This window comes from Nipponia nippon, unplaced genomic scaffold (assembly GCF_047370975.1).
Source record: "Nipponia nippon isolate SJK-2023a ecotype South Korea unplaced genomic scaffold, ASM4737097v1 scaffold_1, whole genome shotgun sequence".
Taxonomy (NCBI): Eukaryota; Metazoa; Chordata; class Aves; order Pelecaniformes; family Threskiornithidae; genus Nipponia; species Nipponia nippon.
In genome coordinates this window covers 30,007,520-30,035,484 of record NW_028262290.1, presented here as the reverse complement: position 1 = coordinate 30,035,484, position 27,965 = coordinate 30,007,520, and the positions used below count along the sequence as shown (strand labels likewise).

Below are 27,965 nucleotides of genomic sequence, written 5' to 3'. Positions count from 1 at the left end.
CTGCTCTGGTGAGACCCCAGCTGGAGTACTGCGTCCAGCTCTGGGGTCCTCAGCACAGGAAGGACATGGACCTGTTGAAGCAGGTCCAGAGGAGGGCCACAAAAATGATCAGAGGGATGGAACACCTCTGCTATGAAGAAAGGCTGAAAGAGCTGGGGTTGTTCAGCCTGGAGAAGAGAAGGCTGCGGGGAGATCTTATTGCAGCCTTTCAATACTTAAAGGGGGCGTACCTGAAAGATGGGGATAGTCTTTTTAGCAAGGCCTGCTGCGACAGGACAAGGGCTAATGGTTTTAAACTGAAAGAAGCTAGATTTAGACTAGATATAAGGAAAAAATTTTTCATGATCAGGGTGGTGAAACACTGGAGCGGGTTGCCCAGAGAGGCGGTAGATGCTCCATCCTTGGAAACATTCAAGGCCAGGCTGGATGGGGCTCAGGGCAACCTGATCTAGTTGTAGATGTCCCTGCCAGTTGCAGGGGGGTTGGACTAGATGACCTTTAAAGGTCCCTTCCATCCCAAAGCATTCTATGATTCTATGATTCGTATGTGTTGTTCTAAAAGAGCTGAGATGCACCATGTACACTTTTCTTGGGATTAAAAAAGGTCTCAGTCAATTTTATGACATTCTTCAAAGGTTTTTATTAAAAATAAATTCAGACAAAAAAGGTATCAGATGAATAGAAGTATAAAGCCTTTAAAACCAGAAGTTCTAATAAACAAGCTACTATGAACTAAAAATAATCCAGACAATTTAGTTTGGAGACCAAAAGTATATTTATATAATGATGCCATTAAGTATGTAATTACTCACTTATTATATGATAATATTGATAATTATTTGTGCTGTAATTTAGTATTATTTCTATTATTGCAAGAATATATGCAACTTTAACTGTGTCTTCAGGAGCAAGAGAGAGCATTTTACAGATTTTACCAGTTCAAGAGAGATTCTTTGCACCTATTAAATAAGCATACATATACATCTACCTATATGTATGTATACACACAGACACACAAAATATATACATATTAACTCATTATGCTAATGTCGTACATATGCATATATGTATATGTAAGTGCACATATGCATATACATATATGTATATACATGTATATATGTATGCAATATGTATATTCATCTATATATGTATATACATATACATACTTGCATGCAAGCACATCCATGCATGCCTATATATCGCACTTAACATTTACTTGTACCTTCTACAATCTCAGTTAAACAAAATCCTCTGTTGGCTGTGAGTTGTACTGGGATTAAACATTTGCCATTATTCATACTTGCTCTCAGCAGATTCGTCAGCAGGAGAAACTTCCAACAGGAGCTGTAAGTGGCAAGTAATTTTATCAAGAAATGCAAAATGCAATTTAAAATGTATAAAAGGGAGATAAACAACAAGACTTCCAAGCATAAACAGGAAAGCATAAACATATTGCAGGTTTGGAGACCAGACAATGGGAGCTAAAACTAGGAAGAAAGACATTGCCACCATCACAAATGGAACTGGTAGAAACACCTGCAAGAGAAAGAGAAAAAAAAAACATTTTAGGAAATAAACTGACCAACTGTGATTTTATGCCTCATTCATAAAAGTGATAATGCATTCTTTGCCACACTAGAGTACCGTTTCTCACATTGCTGCAATCTCACCCAGGATGAGATTCATCTGACCTCAAATTGCCTAGATAGGTAACTTTTCTAAAATACTTGTTCAGGCTCCGTCTATTGTCAAGGGGGAGACAGACAGGCCCTGGAAACCATTCATCTACATATGATATTACGCGCTCCTAAAAGAAACTCATGGTTGGGTGCCTACAAGAAGCCTTGACAATGAGCATGCACTTCTAACCCATCTTTCTGCCAGCTGGACTGAGATTAAATTAAACCTATCCTTAACGTCTGTGGTTGTGTCAGGAAAGATGAGAGCAGATCAAGGTTTAATTAACCATGAATGGCCAGCCTGGATCCCACACTGTTCTGGTTACTACTCCACACTAGTATGGTTTCATGTTGTTTGCACATCTCCCCCATTCTGCATATATCCATCTCTTGTTTTAAAGTGCAAGCTTTCTGGGGCAGAGACCATCTGTTTCATTTCCTTCTACAGTGATGCAAAGCTTTTGAATAAGGCTCTAAAGATTGCGATTATTATTTGCAGTTTTGTAGTAACTATCCACTTTTGACTTGCACTTTTTCCGTAACTTTTGCACACTCAAAAAAATCTGTAAAAATATTTTATAACTTATTTCCATTTACTTTGTATGGTCGATGTAGATGAGGTTCCCGGTATCGAAGTACAATCAGACTCGCACAAGTCAATCCAATCATAAGCCAGGCAGAAAATCCAAAGTAATTTGTTAACATAATAAGGTCAGAGGGGATGATAAAAATGGATGCAATGGTGGTTGAAAAAATCATGGCTGGTGCTGGAGTACAAGAGTGGACATTAAGCATGGATATTAAAACAGGTAAATGTCCTGACTGACTTCCAGCATAGCTTAATCGACCTAGTGTGAACATGCTGCTGTTGAGGGCACCAAATATGGAGACAGCAACAGAGAGAGGAATGATCCAGGCAACAGAGGGGATGACTCGATCAGCCCAAGTGACTGCCACAGCAACTGCAAGAAAGCAAAGCATTAGTGTAGCGTAGGTACCGTGTCTGAATTACTGACAGACTCAACAGAAATGAAACTTAAAATACATTAAATACCCGTTATTTACCAGCAATGCCTGGTTTTTGTTACAGTAGTCAAACATGACTAATCTAATCCTAAAGGTATTTAATTGAGGAGCTAAAAATTTCCTGGGGAGGATGACAGCAAGAAGGAGTGCTGCCTGCCAGAGTAAGCCGGGTAAACCTGCTGGGGCCAATACCACGGTAATGGACTGCCCAGCGGGAGCAAGCTGCATCTCACCGCCATGAATCACAAATGTACCCGCATGGGCAAGGCCATGCAGGGAAAGAAAATGAACGCATTAGCCCCCGGCATGACCACAGTGGTGACATGATCTACTGTTATGAGGAAACTGCCAACATGAGTGCATGTACGTGCAGAGACGGGTCAGCGAGCGTGTTATTAATGAGGTTTTGCTTTGGGTGGAACTGGGAAATGTGAAAGATTATTTCTGAACAAGAGATATTCAGTATTGCTGGGAAATTAGCTATAGCCCATATTGCAGCAAGGACTAATACTTAGTGTGTCTATAACCAACTGCCATGAGGAATATAGGTCTTGCAGTGACCGGCGCAGCATAGGAAGTTATTAGACATGGGCAAAACAACCCCCCCGAAAAAGTAGTGTAAGAACAAGAACTGCAGCAATGCATAGCAATGTTTGAAACAAGAGATATAATTTTAAGGCTATCTCCTCGGCTGACATAAATAAGCACAGCTCCCCCGGTACGTCTGGAGCTGGTCATGCTTGCTGGGCAGCTGCTCTTCACGGATCCTCTGGTATTCGCTGCCTCTTTCATTGAAGGATGGATCTGCAAATGTATGCATGTCAGATAGCCTGACAATGGCTGAGCGATATTACGAGGTTGCTGAGTGACAGCTACGCTGCTCCCATTTATGTGATTGAGCTGTTTCCACAGGAAAAAAATAATTGATCCATCCAAATGAAGTGTTTTTTGTCACTCCTGGAGGCAAGGTCTGGCAGCTCAGTCTCATGAGAGTGGTATTTAAAAGGTTCTGTTTGGACAATCAAGGAGAAATACAGCTCCTCTTGGACCTTTTCATGGACAGCTTACTGGTACAGGATCTGAGAGAGGCTTTACATACACTGGACTTTTGTATAGGCTTTTCTAAGGAATCACAATATTTATCATGAATAACCCACACCCACACACACATGAAATGGCTACCTTTTTGTGTTCATAGTCTTCTCTGTATTACTTATCATGGTAGACTTGTCCACCTCCTAAAAAGTAATGGCTTTAGCCTGAGACACCATGAGGTAGGGAAGGAAGGAGGAGAGAGGATTAAAACTACAGGAAAACAAAGGCCTTCTCTATACTCAACAGAGACCTGATCTTCACCTGATTTCCACGTTTTAATACACTTCTGATTTCTTTTTTGAAAGTGCAGGTATAAGCTAACATTTTCAACACCTAATAACATCTGTCTGCATTCAGTCCACCTTGTGTCATACAGTAAAATTAAATGAGAATTCTCTGTTGAAACTTAGAATGAAATCCAGACTTCTTGACTGTGAAGTTAGATGAGCTGAAGTAACCCAGTAAACTGACATCAGATGGGTATGCTAATGGACCACACCTTTTTTAATAAAAAAAAAATCAAATCCATACCTGAAGAGACAATTTCCTTAGGTGTGAGGACAGTCAGATATGAGATGTTCACCAGTAAATAAAAAACAATTACTGCAGGAACAGCAGTCATCACAGTTAAGGGGATATTTCTGCTAGGGTTTTTCATCTCTTCTGAAAAATACAATATAAAAAGACTAATAAAGCAAGCAGTGTAACTTCTGCAAGTGTGTTTCAGTAGTGAATCTGTGCAGAGCTTGACAAGACTGATACCAAAGTCCTGCCTCAACCCCTAATCAGGGCTACTAAACTACGTTGCTTGTAAGGTCCTACAGTGGTTCTCAAATAGTTTATTATCAAAGAAGTCTAAACAATTTTTATTATTTTTTTAATTTTTTTTCTTTTTTTAGCTATTTTTTAGCTATTTTCCAACTATCTTGGAAGGAGGGATGGATGGAGGTCTGATAGGCTGATAAAAAAATTACAAAAGGACTGATAACTTTGATTTAACACATATTTGACTTACATTAGAAAATTGATTTGATAAGAAATTTTCAAGTAGCCATACTTTTAAATCACTATCTTAAACGTGAGACTCTAAAGTCAGATTATTTATTCTTACATCACCTCATGAGTCTTGATCTGAAAGTTTCTGAGAGTATTTTCCTATTCCTGCACAAAACCCTTCTCTTTGCCCTTATATGAGGAAATACAGAAAAAGTAACAGGAGAGACTGAAGGTATTGACAGAAGAGCAGTAATGCAGTGGCTTTAAAAGGGGGTCATTCCCAGCTCGATTCTGCTCTTGATTATCTTTTTCAGGGCAAAGCTGGTAGAGGAAAACTGTTCGGCACTAAGCCTGGCATCTTAGCTTAAAACTGCTCTTACCAAATATGAAAAATTCCAAATTTTGCAGCTGAACAACTGAGGCACTGGCACACATTCCTGATCATGTGATAGTCCTAGCAAAAGATGGTGCTGGTTTCCAGAACCCTAATAATTCATCCTCATCTCAGTCAAAAAGGGTCTTTTTCATCTCCTTCACTCCTTCATCCCTTTGCTCTTGCTCCCTTTCCCTTTCCTGCTTCCCTCAGCATTTACAAAAGCCTTCCTCAGTATTACGAACCGATAACTCACAAGGGGAAAGAAGTGAAAAGTCAAATGTGCAGCTTACTTAAGCTTTTTTTAGGAGACAGAAATCCCTTTCCTCCCTCAAACATAATTTTCCTCCTGCCCAGAACATCAGCTCTGAGCCTGCCCCAGTGCCGGCTGCAGTGCGCAGAGCCAGAGGGACTGAATGAGCACAACGGTGGAATTCAGATATGGACAACTGGAGAACTTGGGATTTATTTCAAATGTAAGAAATACACTTGGAAATTTTGAGCCCAGAAGGGGACAATCACTAAAACTGCCAATTTAAATTTATCTTTCCATTTGTTTTGTTGCTCGTTACAGTCCTGCCGTCCAGCTGGCACCTGATGCTTTAGCTGAAGCTCACAGGAATGAAGTTGTTGTTGAAGAATAGGAAATTCAGCTCAGAAGAGGAGGCTTGCATTTTCTACATCAAGTGCCCAGTGTTGCACTGTGTGCTTACATAGTAATGCTGTAGTGCCCTGAAAAATAAAGCCATTCATGAAGAAATGTCAATATGGTATTGTAAAGGGGTACTACAATAGCACTGATATTAAAAAGCATGGACAGTGCCCAGCTCAAGTAAGAAGTCTGTTAGGACATCTAGTCCAGCCTTACTGAAACTGTTTAACCAAAATTCACTTTTAGCTACAGTTCTCTTCAAAATCCTAGTTGTACTGTAACAGCCAGTGCCTTGTCACTAGTTATAGTCACTGGCAGGGTCTCCCCTGCCGTGCAGGCGGGCCACGCTGAGCAAGATCCCCCAGTTGCGGCCAGCAGAAACCCGCCAGCAGCTCAAGACAGTCCTGGGATTTTCCTGCTCCTCAGGATCCAGCGGGGGTCACGCCATGCACAAATACCTGGGTGGGAGCCCCAGGCTTCGGCACAGTGACGCTGAGCAGGCCGGCCCATGGGCAAGTACCGAACCAACGCTCGACGGGCTACCCGGGCTTCAGTACGCTAGAAAATGCCTCTTCCACAGAGTGAATCTGTGGCGCCTACAGAGGCCAGGCCAGGCCTGCCTGGGCCAGGGGCCAGCTTTGAGCCACGACCGGAATAAACTCTTTAATACTGTATCAGCCCTAAAAAAACCCGAAGCCCCCAACCACCTCCCTGAGGAGAGCTGCAGGCAGCCCAGTTGACACAGCCCGCCTCCCCGCCGGGCGCTCCCGGGCGGCAGGGGGCCCGGCCCCGCAGGCGGCCCGGCGGCGGGACGGGACCCGCCTCCACGGCCGCCCGGCGACGGGCAGGCAGCGGCTTCGCCTGCTGCTCGGCGCCTGCGCCCAGATGCCCGCCCCGCACCCCCGCCCCGCATCCCCTCCCCGCCTGCGCCGTGCCCGCGGCGGGCAGAGGGAGGCGGGAAGAAAAGCGGGGAGGGCGGCTTTGCGGCGGGGTTGTCGTGAGGGGGTTGCGCCTCAGCCGTAAAGCACGGAGCGTCGCCGTTGGGAGGCGAGGGAAGTTTGAAGTGAAGCGGCGGTTTGCGCGGGTGATCCCGCGGTATGGCGGGGGGCCGCGGCGTCCCCGGCGAGCTCAGCCTCATGGATAAGGGCATTAAGAGGTGAGGAGCGTGCCGGAGGGGCAGGCGGGACTGGTGCCTCACGGCAGCCGGCGCGGGGAGCTGGGCCGGGGGGGAGACGGGAGGCCGCGGCCGTGGCGGTGCGCTGGGTGGAGCGGCCCGGCTGATGGCGGTGCCTTTCTTTCGCAGCTTGCTGGAGGTCTCTCTGAGCTCGGACTTGCACACGCTCAACCTGCACTGTAACCGCATCGCCAGAATCGAAGGGCTCGGCCACCTCCAGAATCTGCAGCATTTAGATCTGTCATCAAACCAAATCCGCCGGATCGAGGGGCTAAGTTCCCTGGTTAATCTGCGCACCCTGAGCTTATCCTGTAACCTGATAACGAAAGTGGAGGGTCTGCAATATTTATTTCTGTCCATTTAGTAACTCATGAAGCTTTTCTAAGAGTTGTGTTAAAGCTTGCTTCTGGAAAATGTGCATATGATTAAGGTTATACGATTTAGTATGAGCTACTAACTGTATTAATATGTAAATTTTAAAGAATGTGTATAGTCTCTGTAAGCTTTATCATAGCAAAATGCCTTAATTTAGAAGGAAAAACTGATTTTTTTTTATGATGATTATAGTTTATTGTCATAATTTGTAGTTATGATTTTTAAAGGCTTACTTTACAAGTTTTGATTTGATGAAAGCAGAGCATTCTTCTGAAAAATCTTACTGTTCCTTTTTTTCCTCATTTTGTTTAGGATTGGAAAAACTCTTTAACTTAACTATACTGAATTTGTCATATAATCGCATACATGATCTCTCTGGTAAGTGACTTTGGCATGTGCAGTGCAATGAAAAGCATTTGTCTCACTTTATTTTTGAAAAACTTGACCAAGTATATTTTTAGAAGTTCCTAATAGTTCAGCCAATTGACTGAGTAATGCTACTAAAGATGGCAGTTGCTGCTACTCTCAACTTTCAAGTTTCTAACATGAAGGTTTGTTCTGAGCTGGAATTTATTCTCCTGTATTTGGTGAGGCTGAGCTTGTTCACAAAGTAGTACAGTAAACATTTCAAACTCATTTCGAAAGTGAAAAATGGAATAGTCTCAGAAGCTATTTCCAAAAGATGAATATCTTTCCTTTCTATAGGACAAAAATGCAACTTTGGAAACGATATAGAAGTTCTCTTCTAAATCTGTTTGTTGAAATCGTCAATTGTTGCTCCTAATTAAGATTTTAAGCTACAGAATCAAGGGAGTTTGTAATAGAAAATTAAAAACAACATTGGTAAAAATTTTGTTAATGAACTGAGTTATAAAAAGGAACTTCAGGCAAAATATTTATTTTTACATGCTTCTTAACAGTTAGAAACTAATCTGTTTCTTTAAAGTTAGCTCTTATAACTAGATAAGTGTTGTACTGTGTGGTAGTGTACCATAGCTAATTAATATATAGACAAGGATATGAAGCAAAAGTTGTTACATCATTTCCAGTTATGATGTATTATTTACTGAATATTTTTCAACAAGATACCGTTTGTTCTAAATTCTAGTCTAGGATCGTAGCAGACATTATTTTGTGTTTTTTCTCAATTTTTCAGGATTTCTGTGCCTTCACGGAACCACTCATAAGATTAGCCATATTGACCTTCACAGCAACTGTGTAAACAATATTGATCACTTACTTCAGTGCACAAAGGGGCTGTGCTGTTTGACGAATCTGACACTGGAAAAAAATGGAAAAGCCAATCCGGTTTGTCATATAGCAGGTATGGATCTCATGTTAGGTCGATGCTTTGTGCTCATTAGGTCAGTGATTTCACTTAAGCTGTGAGCCAGATTCTGAAGCTCACAAATTCATTCATAAACTGGCCAGCCTGCAGAAATCTAAATTCTGTCAAAATCAATTTGTTTTCCATAAAAAAATTCTTTTTTTTTTCTTCCCCCTGGGCACATTCTTAAAATTGTAGTTGTTATATGCTTTTATAGGGCTGAACTTTTTACGTATTGTTTTAGGTTAAAGCAGGAGATAGACTAAGAGTGATGGGAAGAGAAAGTATTGCAGAAATAGGAGGAAAGGAGTATTAATATTATAAGGTGAGTGGGTGGAGAATTTGAAGAATGTACATGGAGATATTGAACTATATAGAAAGAGGGCAGGCATGGGAAGCAGATGGTCTTCTACTGATAGAGACCGCAAGAGGAAGATCAGTAATAAGCATTATTAGCCTTTCCTCCTTTTCCCACAGCTTCAGTAAGCAGAGACAGACTCTAAGGCGCTCTGCAGTAATTAGCATTTTCATCAAAATAGTAGGCAGAGGTTTCACTAGGCAGCATGGAGGCAAGTCAGTGGAATGCGTGTGGATACATCACTTTCAGTTGCGTTGCGTAGAGCTTCTGGTTTGGGGGTAGGTTTTTTTATGCTGTTTAAATGTTACATCCTGTGTTCAAACAAGTTAAATTGTAGCATCCTGTTTTGGTGCAAGCTTTGTTTGTTTTCTTAATTTGTGTATGAGAGAGGGGAAAATCTCCTACAGGAAGGTAGAAGTGAAGCATTGATACTTTTTGGGACAGCTCAAAGATAATCTCATTACAAAGAGTAGAACAGTAGGAATTACAATAATACAAAATAACGACTATATCATGAGCATGTAAGTGATACAGGTGTAATATGTGTACAGTTCTTAGAAAGAAACCTCAGAGATAATTGAAGGAAGCCAAATAAGATCTTGGGTAATGTTTTCAAAAGCGCCCATGAACAAGTTTTACAATGGCATTCAGGCACCATGGAAGCAGTAACAGGACTATTAAAGTTAACTGGATAACTTAGAAAATTACACTAGTTTTCCTCTGTAAGTGTTTACATACCTCTTCACATCTACCTCTTTGGTGGCACTTACTTTCAAATCTGCAATGTTCAGAAGCCCAAATTCTATTAATTTAAAGAAATTTAACTTCAGTGCCTTACAGTTTCATAACACCTTCTTTCATTCACTGAAAAAGGTTCTAAGCCCTTTCAGAACTTGTCTTTCCATTACATTTGTCTATTCTTGCGCTTGATACAACTGTTTTGGTTCAGCAGGCAGATATTAAAAGGTTGTTTGTGCCACTGCAGTGTGCTGATGATGGCCACGAAATCCCCGTGTAGACCAGGACTAGCTTCCCAGTTAGTTTTGTAATGTTGTCTGTTGAAAGCCTTATGGGTGGGGAAAGGCAAGACACTTGTAGATAACTCACTACTTTTATTTCTTCTTTGAAAATGCAATGAATAATTTAAGATGACAGGGTACCTAGGATACACTAGACATCTCCTTTGAAGATTAATTTCAATTTAAATGTGGTCTTTTCCTCAAGGTTATAGAGAAACTGTTCTTCAGATGTTGCCCCAGCTAACAGCTCTAGATGGAAGAAACATTTCTGGTGAACCAGTGGACACAGCAGAAGAAAACTGTTCAGATTTGCAGTGTTTAGAAGACATTTTGGGCTGTTTGGTTTCACCTGGGTGCCCCTCATCCAGAGATCAGGTGCCATAGTTTGTGTGTACTGATTTTAAAATTGATACATTTTATTTTTATATTGCATGCAACTCATTAATGTTACAAGGGTTGTCTTTCCTTTTGATAGAACTATGTTACCTTACCAGTGGTGACACCACATATTGACCAGGCGTTAGCTCATTTTCGTCAGCGTACAAGAATACCAGTACAAAGTGCCATCAGTTCCTCTACAGAGCTTGTTTCTTCTTCAGAACCAGAGAAGGCTGAACTTGATAAAATATACAGTGAGATGAGGATTAAAAAAATAGAAGATCAAATTTCACAGATACTGCAAAAGGTGAATTTTTTTTTTTCTGTGGTTGCAGAGAAAGTTGTTTTGTTTTTTTTTTTTTGGTAAAATGAGGTGTACCTTTTGATAATGCAAAAGTTTGCTGGGACAGACTGGAGCATTTTTACTGGTATATATATGCTGATTCGTGGTAATGTGTTCTTAATAACTTTGAGAAACTGGGAATAAATTTAAAACAAGTCTTTAAAACTGAAGATTGCACTTTAAATCACAAAAACTTTCATACTGAATAAAAAATATAGTGTGTGGGACTAGAAAAACAATCTGATAATATTATATTAGAAAATTGTTTTCTGTTTTTCACCCTGAAGCCATCAATATAGTAACTGAACCAGAGTGAAATATGAAATGCAGCAAAATATCTGGGTTATAGAGTTGGTGAAAATTAATTTTGCAAGTAGATCAAGTTGGTCTCATATGTTTGTCAGGTATGTTTTTGTAACAGTTTGTGGTGTACCTCGCATGTTTGCAAGGCTTTTTTGGTTTGAAGTGCTGTGTTTGTTTTACATTTTGCACCAAGCTTCTATGCCTAAGGATTTTGCCAAACTTCAGGTATTTCAAAAAGATACAACTATATGTTCTTAACCATGCTGTTCGGTTGGCTTTATTTTATTTTTAAAACAACGACATGTTTTAGCAAGGAGGGAAGGGGTTGTTTGGAAGCAATTATTTACTTGTCTATAAAAATTATTTTGTGTGAACTTTTTTAAAAATAGCACCTGAATAAGTGTTAGAAATTAGCCAATTAGAAATTGTAAAATGTATAGATAAAACTTCAATCCGTTCTTAGGTATCTGATACCTCGAGAGGGGAAGCTCCTCCAAATGTTCTCAAAGCTAAGAGAGACACAGATCCAACTTCTGAGAGTGAAAATGAGAGTGGGAAAGAGAACAACAGAAAGGTGGTGAAAAGAAGCAAGATCCCTACTTACCGTAGAACTACCTTATCTACCAGGTGTCATACAAATCATCTTAAGAACAAAATAACTGACAGGTATCCCAATGTTTGCCGTATAAAGCCAAAATGAATTAAACTGAATATTGTCAAAGTGAACGTAGTTTGACTTGAAAAATTTTGCTGCAAGTGGTAAGTTGGGTAAATTAGCTCTGTTAATAATGCTCTAAAAATTATTAGCTACTGAGGCTTCACTCAGTCATTTCCCTATATGAACATTTTCTGGCTTTAGGTGAAAAGGAAATTGAATGGAAGATTCCAAAACAAATACTCTCAGAATTCTAACAGCTTATATTTTCATCTTTGTTTTAAATTGTGGTGACAGAAGAATTCTCCACAGACAGAAGAACTGAGTCATTAAAAAATAGAAATAAAACATCCATAGTGTCGTAACGATGGTCAAGAATATAACTGTCCATGTTTCATGATGAAACTGAGGATGCCATAGTAATTTGTTTGACTTATATAGTAAATATCAGAAGTGATTAATAGAAGGTGATATAAATGGGAATATATTAGTTTAGTCAGCCACTGCAGCTCTACAGCTACTCTGCTTCTCTAAAATTTTCATATCTACGTGATCATATTTTTCAGATAGCATCTACTAGTACTACATATTTTTTTCACAGCTGAAGATTTGAGTTAAGCTGTTTTATGATCTTCAAATTATTTTCTGTGTGGTTTTGAACTCTGTACAATTGAGCTTCTACACAGAACTGCAAAATTTTGTCCTGTAAAGGTGTCTGAATCCCCTGTTACTGTTTAAACTCTGCATATTCTTAAATATACTGTGATGTCCTACTATTATAGGGAAGAGAAGAAGAGTTCCTCAAAGTGTCCACGCTCCAGTCAGAGAGACTCTCATCTCAATTCATCATCAGATACTCGAGACTTGGAAGTAGTGGGAAGAAAAGCTGAAATATTAACCGGAAGACAGAGCAATATAGAAAAAATAGAAGAAATTAATTCCATTGCCACAGAGGAATCAACATACCGAGTATGTTTTGCATCATTTCAAGTTAAATATGAGTATGTCTTCACCTGAAGCCAAACATATGTCTCCTGGTGAGACTTTAAAATTGGAGGTGACAAAAATAATTGTGTGTAGATAGTATCAAAAAATAGCGGAGTTCTTGTAGTGTCAGCTGGAAGAGAATTTATTTTATTTGACTTTTACGGGGGCTCTTGGCCTGCTTGCTTGCATTTTCCCGTGTCATCCGTGAATTCCAGAAAGACAAAAAAATTTTTGTTCTACAATTATGAATATTGTTTATCGTTTTTGTTTACCTCTGAATGTTTCCTAGTAAGTTGATGCTTACCACATTCTTGCTAAGGCGCTGATTCAAGAACTGGATCAGGAGAAAGAAAGGAGGTGGAAAGCAGAGCAAGCAGAGAAGAAATTAATAGAGCATGTCAGAGAGCTACAGAAACATGCAAAAGAAGAAAAGAATATTCAGAGTATGGCTGTATACACTACAGACAGGTAGGGAAACTGTGCTGTAGTGTGAGAGTTTTGTTTTTTAATTCAAGACAATTCAATTTATAGACTTAAGAAATGAGAACAGCTTTAAACAATATACTTGGAAAATAATGCATCAAATAGTAGTGCTAGAATTTCTCTTGGTATTACCTAATGAAATTCCTTTCTGCAGCTTTCTTCCTGTTCTTGTCTCAGAACAGTATCACTATGTCACTTACCTCCATTTCTAGCCATTACTTTCCAAGCAATCTGTATCATAACTGTACTTTCTCTTTCAGCTCAAGCTCTAGTAGCTGTCTTATATCATACTTTCAGCTTCCAATTCCCAGTCTCCCTTTCCACATATACATACAGCGTTCTTTTTTCCTGCGCAGTGCACTTGAACACAGATGTTTCTGGCAGGCCAGAGCTGGCCAATAAGCAATATGTTGTGCCAGTCAGGCCTAGTGTATCTTCCTATACACTGCTATCATCATCCCTGTAAGTTCTGAGCAGCATCTTTTTTTCAAAAGTTCTCCTTTCTAACAAATCATTGTTTGTTGTCAGCTATGATTGGAGATGTTTGCTCTATTTGTCTTTTTCTTAACTGCATTGTATTTATCAAAGACACGTTTTCTTGTAAGGAAGAAACAAGTCAAGTGCTTCCTGAGTTACCATCCATGACTGATGGTGATTATTTCCCCTTTTTTTTCTTTTTGTTTTAGGTTCACTTCCAACCTTTATCTTGGTTACCACCTTGGATAAGAGGCTTATTATGTTTTTTTTCTTTTGAGATAGATCTTATATCAAAAATTATTAGAATATTTAAGGATATTTCAAAGTTTTCTGAAGAAAATTATTAAATTACAAATTAATACTACATGTTGGATTTCTGTATAAAGCAAAATGATACTGGAATGTCATTTCCTCAAAGACCTATCTATGAGGTTGTCTCCAGCTTAGTTTCCTTTAAAATGAAGCTCCATATAGTAATGCTACATGACTTCAGTAATATTTTACATATTTTTAAACAGTTTTACATGACAGTGCTGTAAATAGTAAAACTCTGCAAAGAACAAGATACAGTGCTACAACACTTAGTAATGTCTTTTTCTCAATGTATTTGGCATCAAACTAGATACTGAAGTGTTTGCAATACAACTTTATTGCATTTATTCTCAGGTTAAAGGAATTGATATTGAAAGAGAGAGGTGTTAAAGCAAGACTGCAAGCAGATGTCCAAAAGTTGAAAGGTGAAACTGAAAGGCTTACTAATGAGTTAAATCAGGCAAGAAATAAAGAAGCAGAACATCAGAAGGCCATGCAGGCTTTCGAAGAAACACTATCCAAGATGGAGACACAGAGACTGCAGCAACGAACAACAGAGGTAAATATTTTTCATGAGTAAATAATACAATGGCAACAGGATGGCTACTATAGTCCTAGATATTAAGAAACACTAGATTTTACAAGCCTTAAGTCTGAGTTTTCCACAATAAAAGCTGGGTCTTTTTTTTTTTCTACATAGTAGTAGTTAACAACAAGTATCCTTTTTAGTTGTCAATTAATGTCTTTTATAAATAGAAGTATGTCATGTGATGTGGTCTTAAGATAAAGGAGAACAAGTCCTATGTACTTAACACTGACAGTTGATATTTTCTGAAAATATACAGTAACAAAGACAAGATTTTTTTAAAATTTTGCTGAAATCAATAAAGATCTTACTAGCGTGATGGAAATCTGGTGGTTCTGTTTGTTTTGCTGATCTAAAGAATTAGATGCTTTTTAATTGCGACCAGAACAAAACAGAAATTGCTGAGAACTTATTTTAAAGATTCTGGTTGGTTGGGGGGTTTTTTGTTTGTTTGCTTGAGATTTTTTGGTTTTGTTTTTACAGCTGGAGACGATAATGATGCTTTTGTTGTCAGAGGCACTTTGTTCAGTATACAAATACGTAAGATCAAGATGCTGGACCAGATAGTGCCACTATTTCTGACTGAGTAATTGGTGAATTTTCAGTGGCCAAATGCTGCATCCTCCAATATCTATATTTGATTATATTCCTATATCTGCCCATTCCTGTGATCGCATCCACTTACAGAAATTGAATCCTAACATATCCGTCCTGAAAAGTCTCTGAACTGCTAGTATGGTGCTCTAGGACATGTTGTTACTCGGATACCCTGAAAGGAAACAGAATCAGGGAGTGTGCTGACAGCCAAACTGCAAGTGCCATTCAAGTTATGGATTAGCCACCCTCCACTTTAGAATCCTGTTTAGGCACCTGAGTGGCTCTTTTATTTTCTTCCTTACCTGTAAACACCCTGGAGCTATTATGGATCTAGAAGTGACCTTCAGTTTAGATTGGGTATCTCCTTGTCACTTTGAATCAAAGTACTAAATTTAGTGATTTAGAGGAGAGTGGTTGGTTGTTTTGGTTTGTTGGTTTTTTTTTTTCTTTCTTTTCTTTTCCTAGAAGAAAGGAAATACTTTATTGGTGCATGAGGTTTTTATTTTTCCTTTTAATGAGTTTGTAGAAATGAGTCATCTCTTTTGATGGTAGTAGCATCATTTTTATTAACTGCAAAACTTCATTAAGGGAGGGTCTTTGTTCCTGTCTTTAAGATCCTGTAGCAAATACTCTTTAATAATTATGTTTCAAAGAATAATCATGATGCTCTAGAAACTAAATTCTCTTTTTGAATGTTCAGATTTAATATACCGTTGGCCCATTTTATCAGCTGTAAGATTAACAAATTCTAGAATATTTTATAGAGTTTTCTCATAGTACACATTGGCAGTTAGCTTCAGTGGTAAATTACGATTACTCTAGGTAGTCACTGTTTAAGGATTGCAGTCAACATTACTAGATTACTTCTTTAAGTGATTCAAGATAAATAAGTTAGTGTGCATCTAAATGTGTGCCCTATTTAAGTGCTTCAATTTAGGAGATAAATGCTTCAGTTCGTCCAAAAAACAACAGGAATACAGTGGGGTGCATCTAGATGTTACTCGTGAAGAGGCTTAACATGCAGAACATGAGAACTTGGCTTCATACTCAAGCCTTACAACAATTTTCATAGAACTGAAGTTACTGTATGAACTTTAGGTACCTCTGGCATTCTCAAGCTGGAACTCATAACACGCAGCAGCACTTCCGTCTCTTAAGGGATATTGCAGGAGATGATAAACATTGGAAACAATGTTTCATTTGTCGGTGCAGGACATTCCATACAGCTGTTCTTTAATTTTTTATTTTTCATTTTGATTGATTGTTCAAAAATCAAGTTGAAGGGACAGTTGTGATGGAATTCTGAAAGAAAACAGGTTTGGGATTTTGGGGGATTTGTTTTGTTTTGTTTTGTGGGAGTTGGGGGTTTTTTTGTTTATTTTCTTGTGAGAGTTGGAAAGTAAACTGAGTTGTCTCTGTTGCGTTCTAGCTCTGCCATTAGATAATGGACACTTAGATTAATCCTGAGTAGTCCATTAACCATTTAAAGCTTTGATACTCTGGAAAGCAAAGAGATTAGAATTGTGTAAGTACAGAATGTGGAGACCCTTTGCTTTGCTTGGGAGGACAGGTTGACAAAATAGTTAAGTTACTGCTTGAGCACAAAAGGATTGAGATGAATTCTACAAGTAACGATTACGAGTAAGAATATCTCCATTAACGTCACCTCTGCTGTTTCTGTTGCATGTTCTAACTTGCAGCGTTCTGAAGTGTCTTGATTTTGAATTACGATTTAATGAGTAATTAAAACCTTTTTTATACCTTTTGTCATACCTTTTTTTCCCTACTTGTTGAGTCAGAAAAGACTAGCTTTGTATGTAAAAGGCTTAAGATTGTAAAACGGAATTATTCATAAAAGCTTGCATCAAATGGAGAAAGTGGAGTATGCCACCTGGTGTTTATACTGATTCTCCATTTTTCGTAAAATCATTAGAAAGCAGCTCTGTTCAGCAACTTGAAACTCTAAAACTCAGAAAGATACAGACTTTTGTAACTGGAGTGTTTTGTTTTTTTTTTTTTTTAAGTTATATTGAATACATCTTAAAATGTTTTACTTGAAACTAATACAACTATTAAACTATGAGAGTTTATGATTGAGGAAATCATTCTGCCAATACACTTGTTCCACTTCTGCAGGACACTTTCAAGTTCTTGATAAATGAAGTAGATGTCCTTGGCTCTTCATGACAGTTGCTTTTTTTGTGTTGTAGTAAGTTAAGCTAAGATTTAATTTTAAACATCTTAAATACCTGCAAGTGTAACAAAATATATGAGGTAATGGGGGGAGGAACACAAAAAAACCAAACCCTTTCTTTGTCTTGGGCTCAGTAACATAATAAAACTCTATAAAATTTTGTGAGAAATACTGACAGTTGTGGAGCATGCTGTAAAGGTAGACATGTCTAAAATTTTAATAAAGCACCTGTTCCTTTGTATTGTAGTATAAGACATGAAGAATAGATTACAGTTTTAGGAAAATCTTGTTCCTCTTTTTATGAATTCTACACAGATGAAACAGGTGCAAGAAGCAGAGCTTAAAGCATCAGCAAATGAAAGAGAAGTACAGTTACTTCGAATATCCTTTCGACAACAGAAGGAGAAGATAAAACAACTACATGAACTTCTTATATTAAGAGAGCAGGAGCAAAGGTATGGGGTCTTCTATTTTCTTTTCACAAGTTAATAGAGATGCTAGTGTTGCAAACGTGTTTTGTTTAAATGGGTTCTGCAAAGTGTGGGTGTGGTTTTGTTTTTGTTGTTTTGGGTTTTTTTAACAGGAGATATGGTCTTTGTAAAAATGTAGGTGTCTTCGCACCCATTTTCTTCCTCATTTAAGAATATCTTCATATCTTGTAGATTGCTGACTCATAAGTCCATGTAGGCAACTGTGTTCTTCCAGACTGTCATTTGATAGGTTATTGTCTTATTATATGGCTGAACTTTTTATTTTAAATACTTGAGCTTTAATCCAGGAAATAACCAGATAGAAATAAAATCGCATTTGAATTATTGTCTGAAGGTCTGCATATACTACAATAAAAACAAGGTTCCAAAAAAAAGTCAGCTTCTACAGTATCTTGCTTTAGGGTGGGTGGGTGGTTTGCTTAGCTGTTCTCCTCCTCTTTCCTCTCAGAATATCCTTTTTTTGGGGAATACTTGAACATAAGTTCTATACTGTTTAGCAAATACAGTCAAATATGTGTACAAACTAAAGCAACAAGTGATGTGTGGTATACTAGTATGTGAGGGAAGTTATTAATAAAATAAGCTGGTTACACTTGCTAAATTTTACAAGGATAAATGTATTCAGATACCAAGATAACTGCAGGTGTAGATGGGAAGAATCTGATAGCTGTGTTTTGAGAACTTCCAATTATTATTTCCTAAATCTCCAAAAGTTGTAATGTGAAGGACAGTGGATATGTTTTGTGTTTGCTCTTTAAAGCGGATGAACCGAATAGTCTTAGAGTACAGGGTACTTTTGCTTCAGCATTCTCCTGTAGGGATGCTTCCAGACAGGAAGGAGGCTTATCCTGGAACCCTGTAGGTCCCCGTTGCTGCTGCTTTTCAGGTTTTGGGTCTGACTGAGAAGCAACAGTTGTTGGGTGAGGGTGAAGAGAATGACTGCAAAAGAGGGTATCTGGCTGTACAGTGCTTTTATCACAGAATCATAGAATGGCTTGGGTTGGAAGGGACCTTAAAGATCACCTGATTCCAACCCCCCCTGCCATGGGCAGAGACACCTTTCACTAAACCAGCACTTTTCCCCAATTCCAATGTCTCTTCTAGATCTTTGTTAACAGCAAAGCAAACAAATGCTCACTAACAGCAACAGAGCAATTGAAATAATTTCTACAAAAGTTTGAATTAAAAAGTAAGGTTATTCCTTTGGGTGTTTTAACAGTAGTCAACACACTTTTCCTCATGCCAGGGCCACTGTCATAGAAGACTGAAATCTGTCTGTGAAACTAAGGAATTTATCCCATTTATTATGTAATTTATTGTCCTTTCTCAGAAATATTAAAGAAATGAATTGAAACAGCATTGTGAGATACTGCAGTTCTTGTCTCAAGTATATGTTTGGTAACTTCAGGAAAGAACTTGAAACCCGAGTTGCTTTAAATGGACCTGAATTTCAAGATGCGTTGTCAAAAGAAGTGGCTAAAGAGCAGCAGAGGCATGAACAGCGTGTTAAAGAATTTCAGGAGAAAATTAATACGTTAAACCAGAAGTACAGAGAGTTAGAAGATGAATTTCGTTTAGCTTTAACTATTGAAGCAAAAAAGTTTAAAGAGGTAAGACTAAGAGAACATTTAATTTCAAACTAGGTGGAGTTGTAGTTCTCTTAGAATGTGTTGGGTTTGGGGGGGGTTGTTTTTGTTTTGTTTTATTTAGATCCTTAAGGTCTTTGCTCCAGATTCATCTAAAAATACTGGTAGTGAGCTTTAAAATATCAGTGATTAGAACATAGACACCAAATGCCAAGTCAACACTGGAAAAACCCAGCATTTCTGTTCATAAGTAAAAGCTAATCAAAAGAAATTAGAAAAACTTCTATCTGGTGGTATTAATTTATTTTAAAAGATGTCGACCTTCTCTTAGAATATATTCAATTATTGTAAGAACTCTCATGGTGTTTTGATAAGGTTATGGTTACATACTAGTGTTGTTATGGTTACACTACTAGTGTATTTAATAATAAAGTTCCCTATTATTTAACTTTTCAAAATGGAATTTTGGATATGCATTTTGAAATTGAAATTCAAGACTTGCTTACTAAATTCCTTAGATAACTTATTGCTATGGCTAGCGTTCACATTATTTTATAGGTTAAGTGAAATAAAATTTTAAATGCTTCACCTTCACTTAAACTTGGTTTCCTTCATTTTAAATCAGTTGGATACATGGGAGAAGAGGAGAAAGAAAAGACTCTTTTTTTTCATCCTTCAAATCTTTCTCTTGAAAGGAAAAAAAAAATAGAATTAATTTTAAGTTCTTTCCAGATTTTAATGATCATCTTAACAATGAGATTAAATCAAGGCATTGTTTTAATTTCTGAAGCTATGTTTTTTTTTCTGCTCTGCTTCCTGTCCACCCATGATTTTTTTTTTTTCCCCAGTTTTTTTTTTTTTTGGGGGGGGGGGGGGTTGTTGTTATTTTTTTTGTTGTGGTGGGTTTGTTTTTTTTGTTTGGTGGTGGTGTTTTTTTTGTTTGTGTTTTTTTTACAAATTTGTAGCTGAGCAGAATCAATTTTTTGAGTTGAAGAATCACCAACAAACTGGTAGAAAAACAGTTTTGGATATTCACTAATTTCACATACTGTTGATGAGCTGCTATTTCTTCCTTTATTTGAAATTCAAATGTCATTTTTGTGTATGTATACACACTTTTTCCAAATGTTAGCATTTTTCAAGTCTTATCTTACGAAACATTAGGTAAAAGAGGGTTTTGAAAATGCTGCTGCTGATCTAGATGAACATAAACGAGCCCTCTTTGAGTTTGAACAAAAGGAAAAAGAGATGGCAAGTCTGATCCAAGACCTGACAAGTATAGTGAAAGAACAGAAAGCAAAGATTGCAGAATTAACAAAATCAAATGAAGAAGCTACAGCAAACCTAAAGGTACTTGTTTCAAAACATTTCAATGACATATATGATTATTTTGGTAATATTTTATCTATAAAAGTAACAATTCCATACAAGGTAGATTGACTGACTGAAAGACGGATGTTTCCTGTTGCACTAAAACCTACTACTCCACGTCAGCCTTTATTCTTGCATCTTGCGCTTCTACTTCTTACATACACTGCTCGCCATATAGCAAAATCTAGACTCATTCGAATACGTCTTCAGAAGTGCACTCCTTGCCTTGTGAGTACTAGCAGTTTGTATATAACCAAGTGATCACTCTAAACTGAGATTTAAAACCCTACATTAATAGCCCTGACCCTTTGTAAATTCAAAGTAATGGAATATGATTCTGCAGCGGTCACTGTACGTGAAGTAAAAATGAAATTGAACAAATAAAGTGTAGTTATTAGCAGCTTAATATCTCTGAGAGCTGCATAAAATTAGCAGTATTAGTCATTATCTACTAACTGTCTAATTTTAATGTTAAGTACTGTGGGCACAGTTGCTTTATCTTACACTACTGATCACCATATGGTAACATGTTATAGTACTACATGGTTTGTAAATAATTTTTTAAAATCTTAGGAACTGTCGTGTGATCCAGTCCATGTATGTATCCAGTCCATCTTTATGTTAAAACTTCCGTGCAGTACAACCCCCGCACAGCTGTTTCTAATCTCCTCCCTGCATGTTGCTATTGGGGTGTCCAAACATTGTGTTGCTATACAGAATAGGATTCTGCCAGTCAGTGATGCTGCTAAGAACAAAATTAAAAAATAGTTATATTAAACAGCTGTAATCTGTAAAACAAAAAAGTAGCCTGCATAACCGAAGATAAATCTTTATCATGGGAAGTAGAAGTTCATCTTAGCTTCTGTCTGTTTTCTTTTGCTTTGGTTTTTCATATCTTAACTTGACTTTCTGTTTCTCTTTTTTTGACTGGTGCATTTATAATTCTAAACAGGTGTTTATAATGGCATTGATAATTTAAGGTGGCTATTTAGAAATCAGCTTTACGGTTTTCTGGGATTGAAGTATGTCTATTTCAAGCAAATATTTGTGTTTCATTACTGGGAAAAGATGCAGATAGAACCCTGCATGCAAGCAGAATATTCCTCAGTTAACTGAACTTGCTATATATAATTATTACTTTCCTAGCCACTTAGTATTGATTTGAAATTTTGAATACTTGTTTTAAAGGATCTTATTGTCTTTTTCCAATGTTCATTCATACAGTGTCGAACTGGAGAACTTGAAACTGTGATTGAGGAGGACAAACAGAAGGCTGTTCAAGTTGAACTTCTGAAAAAGGAAAATGGAAAACTTATTTCTCAGCTGACAGCCCAGGAATCTGTGATTGATGGGTTAAAAATGGAAAGAAAATTATGGGGGCAGGAGTTGGCACAACAGGGTAAAATACTATTTTTTTTTATTCTTTTGCAGAAAAACTGGTGGTGTTCAATGTCATACCTTTCAAATAAACACTCCAATATAGTTGTAATCGTGACAGGGTCTCTGAAGGCCTTGTTGATCTTACCCAGTTGTAAAGATGATGTGCAAAAGTAGATCTTCTGTAGTACACAGGCCATTATGGGAACTGTAACAGCAATTGTGGGAGTTAGTTGTGGATACAGTTTATCTATTTCCCCAAAATGTCAAAATACCATAATGTTATACAAAGAACTTTTAAAAATGAAACTAGGAAAACAAGGATTTGTAAGTAGTCTTACGTCATGCTACTTAGACAACAGATAAGTCCAATGTGAAAATTTCAGTATGTATCTTAACAACAATAACAAAAAAAAGGTGTTAAATACTGGGTGAAAAAAACCTTGGGCTTTTTTTGTTTTTCCCTGACTCATGTGACTCAGCACCACCTTGTGGATTCTCTGAGATTGGCTGGGTCTGCAAGAATTACTGTTGACTTTTATCAGAGAAGTTTTCAAAGGATAAAATACAGATCTTCAGTTCTACATCTCCTCTTAAGTGTTACCTACCTACAGATGAAAGCCCTACAACAGTGTTTCCAGTGGGCAAAATGGTTATGTTTGGGTTTTAAGGTGGTTCTTACCTTCCTCCCTCCCCTGACATCATACATCTTGAAGTCATCTGTAAAATGAGTGCTGTAGTGTGAATATCTTGTTTTATCTAGGAGCTCATCTTGCTCAAGATCGGGGAAAACTGGAGGCAAAAATTGAAGTTTTAACGAATGAGATTGAAATGTTAAAAAAGCAAAAGGAACAGGACAGTGATACTATAAGAATTAAGAACAAAATAGTGGATGATCAGACAGAAACAATTAGGAGATTAAAAGAAGTAAGTGCCATGGTCTGACAGTTTGTGTGCTTAGCTAAAATTAAGACTTGCAGTGAAAGTTATTGTAAAGGCTGTAATGAAAGCTGGCTCTGCACCCCTAGTTTACCAACTCAGAAAGCAGAATCAGGCTGTCAGTGGCAACTGATTTCAGAAAGAGCAGAAGAGGGCCTTGTATTAACTAGATGTACAGAGATGCTACTTTGAATCTCTCATTGAACCATATTTATGTAAAGACTTTCTTCTCTTTGCCTTGCTTCAAGTTATTCTTGATAATGATTTTGAGAGAGTTAAAACTAGGACAGCATAATTCTTCCTGTGCATTTAAAAAAAAAAAAAAAAAGGAAAAAAAATTTAAAAGTTTGCTTCAGGTTTATTTCAAAATGTAAATATTTTTTTCTTTATTCTGTTCTTGTAAATCAATATTTTAACAGCAGAGCTACTATGTTTTGTTCTATTAATTCCATTCATCTCATTTAGAGATTTAAGACTTTAGCTTATTAATCAGAGCAAGGTTTTATAGCATGTTATGTCTGTCAAGGTTAGATGTGCTACTCATTGTATATATATATGCATACTATATAGCCACGTAACAGAATGTGAGCTCTGTGATTTGTGTATGTAGAATAAATTGTTGTATTAGAGTACTAAATAACCGTTTTCTTAACTTGCTTTCAATTTCAGATTTATGTTTTGATGATTTTTTTTTTAATTCTGACTTCTTTCCGATGAAGATTTAACTGGCTATCACTTTACTAAGTATTTTTCATATGATAATACATTTAGAAGAGTAAACTTTCACACGTCTGTCTCTGCTTTATTCCAGCATAGACTAAACAGATACTCTTAAAGGCTAACAATACAGTTAAAATGAAGGGAGTTTGTGTTCTAAAATACTTTATCTTCTAAAGGGCTTACAAGAAAAAGATAAACAAATCAGAAAACAGCATGAAGAAAACCTGGAAGCTCAGAAACTTTTTCAAGTACAGTTGGATGAAAAAGCTGCTGAATTTGAAGAGCTAATGGAAAAATTAGAAAGACAAAATGAAAGAAAAGAGGAATTAAAGCAACTGCTAGCAGAAAAAGAAGAACAACTTGATGACATTAAGAATGCACACAGGTGATACACATACAAGTGGCAATAATTCCTTGGGATCATAATAGTATACAACACTGCTCTGAAGTTATTCTATGTTCAGAGAGTACTTGTTTGCTATTAGAACCCATAGAAATGTGGAAAAATGGAAGCATGGAAAACTTTTTTCTGCCTTTCTAAGAAGTGGTATCTACAGTCATTGTAAATATGTGCGTTTTATTTTCAGTGCACTGAAGAAGAAGTGGCAAGGTAAAGGAGAGCTATTAAGCCAGCTGGAGGTGCAGGTTAAACAAATGAAAGAGAGCTTTGATATCAAAGAGAAGAAGCTGATTGAAGAGAGAAATAAAAGTCTTCAAACTCAGAGGTGAACACCTTAACTTATTTTGTGACTGCTCAGTTAGTGTATGAGTTGCACTGTTAATCAAACATTTCTGTATACTTATTATGTGGTGAAAGAATGCGTAATACCTCTTCAAGTACTTCATGAGCCCAGTTACTGCAAACTCTGTGTGTGTAGAAGTAATTCTTGCTATACAGGTGACTTAGTTCATGGAACTAGCATTCAGTTACAGCATTCATCCTTTAAACTTCTTAGCTGTGTTCCCATTTTCCCTGAAAATAATTGGAGCCTGCATTTATTCCTCCCTAGTACGCCCATTCCACCACATGCTTTTGGTTTACCTCTGTGAGGAAACTCCATGTCACGCTTACATTATAGGGACTTATACAGTCATCACACATGCTGGCTGGAGTTGTGCAGTGAAGATGCTTGTGCACGTGAGGCACAGTCTCACAGTCTGTAGCGGGGTTTCTTCGAGCATGAGCCTGTCAACCTTCTAGCTCATGACCAGGATGCATGGGACAAATTGGTTGCAAGTCACAGGTCAGGCCAAGCAACTGTGGCTGGCATTTGGGCTTACGAGAGAGGCCACAGCGCTTCACTAAGGTCTGTGCAGGATGATGAAAATTGAGGACAGATCCTCAATACTTATCACAACAATACTAATAAATATTTCAGTCTGTGACAAACAGGCTGTTTATAAGTTACCTGTCATTTTCTTCCCATACAAGTAGCAACAGGCTTTTAATTTATTTTATTATTCCTCTTGTACTGTCAGGTTTTTTTTTTTTGAGCAGGTAATAGTACATATGAGATGATACAGAAACAAATACTCAGAACCCAGAAAATAGTCAGGGACTTAGATGATTCTGAGTTATTTCATATGCTTCTGGCATTAGGGAGAGGTATGGTAGACTGCTGCCTGTGATGAGCTTGGAGTCAAGGAAATGCTTTACTGCTGTATTCTATTTCTGTGAGACACAAGCTTACAGGGCATTTACAGGACTGCATAGTTCAGTCATTGACTTCTCAGGAAGAAAAAGCATAATAAGTAGATGTTTGCGAACAGGTGGAGTTCTTATCCATGTTGACAGTAGCAAGCCCGAATCTTCATATTCTTTGCTAGTGATTAAATGTTTCCGCTAAGAGGAATGCCAGAAGCTCTAAACATGGTGCTCTAAACAACAGTTAACTTGAGAAAACAGGACATCTTCAAAGCTAGATATTGAAATAATTGTCTTTGTGCCTATGTTATTAGAACCTTATCGAAGGCAGAACTAGGCAAAGCAAAATACTTCAGTTGTTTGCAGGAGTGTGATATTTTTTTTTCTTTTATCATTTTTTTAGGATTGCTGTGGAAAAGCTTCATGAAATGGATGATGCTTTTAGAAAACAACTTGAGTCAATGTTGGCAGCTCATCAGGAAGAACTATTGCAGCTGGCAAATGAAAAGGAAAAACAAATTGAAGCAGCAAACGAAAAAGTAATTTTAATACTAAATTTATGTTTACTGTATTTGCATTTTTATTCTACAGATGCTACAATAGTGGTGCTTGGAAGTCACCTGTTTGTATCTATCTGGCTAATCTCTGGATGAAAACAGCCCTGGTTTAGTACTCAATCTTCACAGCTAGAAAATCTCTAGAACCGTACCATCATGAGGTTCTGTATTCAAGCAAAGTAAAGTTGCATGCTATGTACCTGTTATGAGTCAATAGCTAAATATTTCCTTATCTATAAAGGCAAGACTAATGATTATTATGCCAGATAATCCATTTAACTCACCTATGCCAGTGTTAGCAGTTACTGTTCCTGTCATATACTGCATTCTTCCTTAGTGTGACAACTGGCGCTTTTTCTGTGTAGTAGGTATTTTGGTTTTGATACGTTATTTGCTATCTCCTAGCAAATTCATACTTTTTTTTTAAAGCAAAATTCTGCTACTGCATCCAGTGGCAAAAGTAGTGCATTGCTAATGTAAACATATGGATATAACTCTCGCGTTACTTATCAGTGTTAAAAATTGCCAAGATTATATGGTTTTTTAGATATATTAAGGAAAAGCAAGAATCCTATTTGATTTCTATGTGCTCTTTCAGGTTTACTATGTTGAAGAAGAAATGCGGCAGCTTCTGCAGGAAACAGCAAACAATAAAAAAGCCATGGAAAATAAAATAAGACGACTTACACATGCACTGAATGATATTCAACAAGACCTTTGAAGATTAATACACATTTTTAGTGTCTGTATTAATACACAAAGTTAAGCACATGCATACATGACAATGCACTTTTTTACTTGTTTTCTAGACAATAAATTCTTTGTGATATATTTTGATGCTTCAGAAATCAGACATAAATATTTGTACAATATTTTCATAATAAATAGTTATTTCTAACCCTTGGTTATTTTTAACTGTTTTGTCAAGATGGGTCAGAATACATAGACAGATGAAAAGCATCGTATGAAATTAGGAATTAGTGTGTTTAATAAGAGAAAAGAAGGTACAGGCAAAGGCCAAAGACAAGAGCTTGAAGGTTTCCTTCACTGGGGTAAAGATTCTTGTAAGGAGAGATTCAAGAATTTACCTGAAAATATGTTTAATCTGCCACTGTTGACGAAGAATGCATGACTCCTGCAACTTAGAATGGCTTTTTTGGCAGCATATTTTGGTTCTCTACAGCAACAGGCTTCCTAGCAGCCTTTTAAAAAATAGGAGATCATAAACTAACAGCTTCTTACGGAAGCTACTCATAAGCCTTATGTTAATGATTGTTATACTTCTTTCATGATGGAGACTTCACCATCTCCACTGTACTCAGGCATTTATTTCATTGCTTGTTCTCAGGAGATCCTAAACTGTTATTGTACTACACCATACTCTGAAGTGTTTAATGCTGCAGTAGGAAGTAAAATAGTAAGTAGTAAAATCAGTTATTAGTTGTTACGCCAGGTGGAGCTATTGCTTCCCACCTTGCAGTAGCTTAAGCAGTGTCCTGTTGCTCCAATGATGACAGAAGCCACTAAGCCAACTTTACCATCAGCTTGTTCTGTGTGCTGATGCCTGGGTTCGGATGTGGTATAACTGTATGTGTATTTCTGCGCCCAGCAGCCCTGTAAAAGTCCTGGTGCTGGTAAAAGGCTCCTGGCCTTTGGCTAACTGTGCAAAGCCTGTTGGGCTTGTCAACTTGTTATGAGAACTTGCTGTGTGACCAGAGCTTGATTACAAGGTGCGGTTTAACTGTGGGATGTAACAAAGGCCTTGAAAGCGCGGGCGCAAGTTGGAAGCACAGGCCACAGCACCAAAAACAACTCACTGATGGTCAGTGACTGGTCTTTGAAAAAGCACGACCTTGAGAGCTGGGACCAGACTGCTTTTGCTTTCAGAAA

General features: G+C 37.6%; 2 protein-coding genes across 2 annotated transcripts; one reads left to right on the top strand and one right to left on the bottom strand.

Annotated features, from left to right (window-relative positions):
• Positions 1-855: 855 nt before the first annotated feature.
• Positions 856-6,331, bottom strand: LOC104022782 (solute carrier family 7 member 13). The gene is made up of 4 exons (XM_087734760.1): positions 6,280-6,331; positions 4,332-4,463; positions 2,277-2,641; positions 856-1,536 (listed from the first exon to the last, which is right to left on the bottom strand). The coding sequence occupies exons 1-4, from the start codon at positions 6,329-6,331 to the stop codon at positions 1,291-1,293; spliced, it is 795 nt and encodes a 264-aa protein (XP_087590886.1). The 3' UTR covers positions 856-1,290.
• Positions 6,332-6,826: 495 nt separating this feature from the next.
• On the top strand, positions 6,827-26,978 carry LRRCC1 (leucine rich repeat and coiled-coil centrosomal protein 1). The gene is made up of 19 exons (XM_087750670.1): positions 6,827-6,977; positions 7,125-7,330; positions 7,683-7,748; positions 8,527-8,694; positions 10,280-10,449; positions 10,550-10,759; positions 11,562-11,764; positions 12,536-12,722; positions 13,060-13,208; positions 14,367-14,571; positions 17,705-17,844; positions 19,289-19,490; positions 20,631-20,816; positions 22,062-22,236; positions 22,978-23,141; positions 24,050-24,258; positions 24,461-24,598; positions 25,922-26,057; positions 26,674-26,978. Exons 1-19 carry the CDS (start codon positions 6,919-6,921, stop codon positions 26,794-26,796), a joined length of 3,096 nt encoding a protein of 1,031 aa, XP_087606796.1. The 5' UTR covers positions 6,827-6,918; the 3' UTR covers positions 26,797-26,978.
• Positions 26,979-27,965: the final 987 nt, after the last annotated feature.